This window comes from Euphorbia lathyris, chromosome 4, assembly GCF_963576675.1.
Source record: "Euphorbia lathyris chromosome 4, ddEupLath1.1, whole genome shotgun sequence".
NCBI lineage: Eukaryota > Viridiplantae > Streptophyta > Magnoliopsida > Malpighiales > Euphorbiaceae > Euphorbia > Euphorbia lathyris.
The window spans coordinates 15,652,333-15,655,680 of NC_088913.1; the positions used below are offsets into that span (position 1 = coordinate 15,652,333).

Sequence of the window (3,348 nt, forward strand, 5' to 3'; positions counted from 1 at the left end):
CTCCACTCCGCTCTCTTTCAGCGTTTCAGGTAATCTCGCCCTTTTATGTAGAGGAGGGAAACAATAGGGCAATGGTGCCATGGTGGAGCTACTAAGAAATTCAAGAAACTGTGTTAAGGTCGTGGGCGAAATTGTTAAACCCAAAAAATGAATCTGTAGCTGTATTTTTCGATGAAGAAGAATTGAAAAAGAAGAATTCGGGGTTGCTTCACTTGGTGGAGATCAATGAAGACATTGCTGGATATGTCAGCTATTCTTGGTCCTTTTCTTTGTTCGCTTTTGTTACGAAGCTCACAGGTTCATATCCTCAACCTTCTCCTCTGTTATTATATCTTAACTTTTAGTATGCTCATAACATGTTCGATGAAATTCCCCTTAGAATTTTACTTAAAATGTGATACGGAAAAAGTTGAAAACAGGTGAAGGAGGAATTCAGAAAGCAAGGACATGGAGAGACACTGATGAAATCTGCGATTGAGAATTGCAAAACTTGAAAGGTACAGCGACTATCACTGCATATTATTCTTTTTCTAAGCATTTTTTTTCTTGCAAATTAGTCTGTTATCTTCTGCTCATCAGCTTTAGCCAATGTTCATATCAGTGTCATTTGTAATGAGCTGAAGGTAGATCTTTTTCTGGCTATGTAATCAATTAGGTGTTCTCATATAACATTTTGTACTTCACAGGAAGTTCTTCCACTACTGGAGTCTCAGTCTATCCGTTTCTCAGATTTGCAAATTAGTCTTGACAAAGTTCCTAAGCATTCATGGCTTACTAGAAAGCCTTATCAGGTATCATATATATTGATTTCTCCTTATTATTTTGGCTAATTGATAAACTAGTTTCGGTTTTTGTTCTTTTGAAGTTTCTCCATCTCTGGATATTAAGAGAGAGAGTATATGGAGATTGACTTGCAAATCTCTGATCCACCTGAGAAATTCACTTTTGATATTGAAAGGTTGATTGATGACTTTATTTTTATATGTTTTCTCGTCGAAAATGATTTTCTACCCTACATTTCTAATTCTCTCTGGATTTCCCCTTTTCCCATTTTCCTCTAGGCATTCTGGGATATTGTTTTTTAGTTAAGCCAGGTCCTTCCATAAATCTCTCTTGTTTTCACCTGCCATTGATAATGTATGTTCATGAACCTACTTCAACATGTTTCAAACATTCTAAGATTTATTTTACATATGTATTGTACTTGTGTTATGTCCTGCAAAAAATTTCAGTTCGACTACTATGATTTTGACTGCATTATCTTAGTGTTACAATTGGAATTGTCAAATTTGACATGACTGTTTCTGGGAGCATCCACAGAAATTATGACCTGTTACTTCGTCACACGCTGCATATCTTAGGTGAAGTTAAATATGCTGTTCAACATTGCTTACTAGCCAATCATGGTGTTAAAGTTGAAGACTTGAAGAGGGTCTTAAGTCATCCACAGGTATCGTAGAATACTCCTCACCCCTACTCCCCTGCCTACTTTCATGGTATGTGGTGTTATGATGTTGCCTTTTCAAATTACAGGCCCTTGCTCAATGTGAGCACACTTTAACGAGTTTGGGATTAGTCAGAGAAGCAGTTGATGACACTGCTGGTGCAGCAAAGGTAGGAATATATGTGATCTTCTTTAGCAGAATTTTCTTCTTTTGGCAGTTTTAGATTGTGAAATGCCTGATTTTTAAGTTCCGAAATGGCGGGGCTACTTTTTCACCTCATTTCGAAAAAGTGCATCACATACACCTGTTTTGTTGGAAGTGCAAACTACAAAAACATATCAACCTTGTTATATAAATTACATTTTTAAACTCTTCTTTAGTTGATTAAAATAAGGACTCTTGGTTTATGCTAATTAATGTGTTGGAAGTACTCATGGCTCAAGTAACTTTCAATGTAGAATGTTGCACCTCACCAATTGAATGATGCAGGAGCTGTTGCTAGTTCTGCTGCTGCAGCTATTTATGGTTTGGATACATTAGCTGAAGATATTCAGGTTGCATTTACATGTCTTTGTATTGTGAAATAATTAGGCTGACGTTAAATATGCAACATTACTCATTGTTTTTTTTTTTTTGTGACAGGACGATTCTGATAATGTTACTCGATTCCTGATGCTGGCAAGGGAGCCAATAATTCCTGGCACAGACAGGCCATTTAAGGTTTGTCCTTTTGTTATGCAATAATACTGGACATGTATTTTTGCCTGTCAATTTTGTTATTGCAAGCTTTTATTGATTTGACTTTTCTTTTAATCTCAGACAAGCATTGTCTTTTCACTGGAGGAGGGTCCTGGAGTGCTTTTCAAAGCACTTGCTGTTTTTGCTTTGCGGAAAATCAACCTTATAAAATTGAATTGACATGATTGTTTGCTTTAATTACAATCAATAATAAAACAACAAAAGAACAAAATTTCACCCTCTTTTCTTTTGGCAATGGCAGTTGAACACCTGAAAGTTTAGGCAACAAGCATACAACTTTTTAATTCCCAAAAAAGCAAACTCGAATTTTGTGCTTTGGTTGTTTTAGCATTAATCAGAAAATGATCTTTAGATCTAAAATTTGTCTTGCATTGATTTGTGTCTTCTCTTAGATAGTTTCTTTTTAGATCTTTCATCAGTTGATTTTATTTCTTGACACTTTCATTTCAGGTACCAACTGTGCTTGATAAACAAGGGGCGCATTTACTTTCAGTTGCATTCCCTGTTGTTTCACGAACATGGGTCTATGATAGGATCGCCTATCTGAATGGTACTACTACCCATTCATGAAAATATGCAATTCAGAGAATAGTTTTCTTCTTATTGAATGCTTTGATAATTTCAGATACCACTATAAAATATGTTATGGAGCAGGATAAGTCAGCTTTTATTCGATTAATTGGCATTAGTATTCTTCAAAGTGTTGCACCTTCTTCATTGCCCCTTCATTGAGGATACAACTGGCGACATAAACCTCAAATGTAGAAGTTCCGACCCCAATCATATGCCTATATGAAGGATAAGAGCTCAAGTGGATTCAAACATTCACTCAATTGATAGAAGCTCTTAACTCAAAACTCATAACAATTACCATAGAATTAGTCAATGTGAGCAAGTGTGCTGCCAATTACCATAGAAGGCGATTTGATGAGGTTTGTCAAATAACTGTCTTTCGCTTTATCTAATTCAAATTCCATGGTCGCTGCTTCTTTCTCTAATTTTCAAATTCCATTCGTGGTTGCTGATTTGATATAGTGAAATTCTCATGTGTTTGTGATACTGCTAGTTAGAGAGATTTTAGGGATATAGTGAAATTCCATTCGATTGTGTGTCATTGTTTGTTAAATTTACAGTAATAACTTTG

General features: G+C 35.7%; 1 protein-coding gene across 1 annotated transcript; it reads left to right on the forward strand.

Annotated features, from left to right (window-relative positions):
* The first annotated feature begins 225 nt into the window (after window positions 1-225).
* On the forward strand, window positions 226-2,363 carry LOC136227065 (arogenate dehydratase 2-like). Its single transcript, XM_066015789.1, has 9 exons — window positions 226-297; window positions 558-623; window positions 687-791; window positions 891-958; window positions 1,267-1,450; window positions 1,534-1,614; window positions 1,904-1,999; window positions 2,088-2,165; window positions 2,265-2,363. Exons 1-9 carry the CDS (start codon window positions 226-228, stop codon window positions 2,361-2,363), a joined length of 849 nt encoding a protein of 282 aa, XP_065871861.1.
* Window positions 2,364-3,348: the final 985 nt, after the last annotated feature.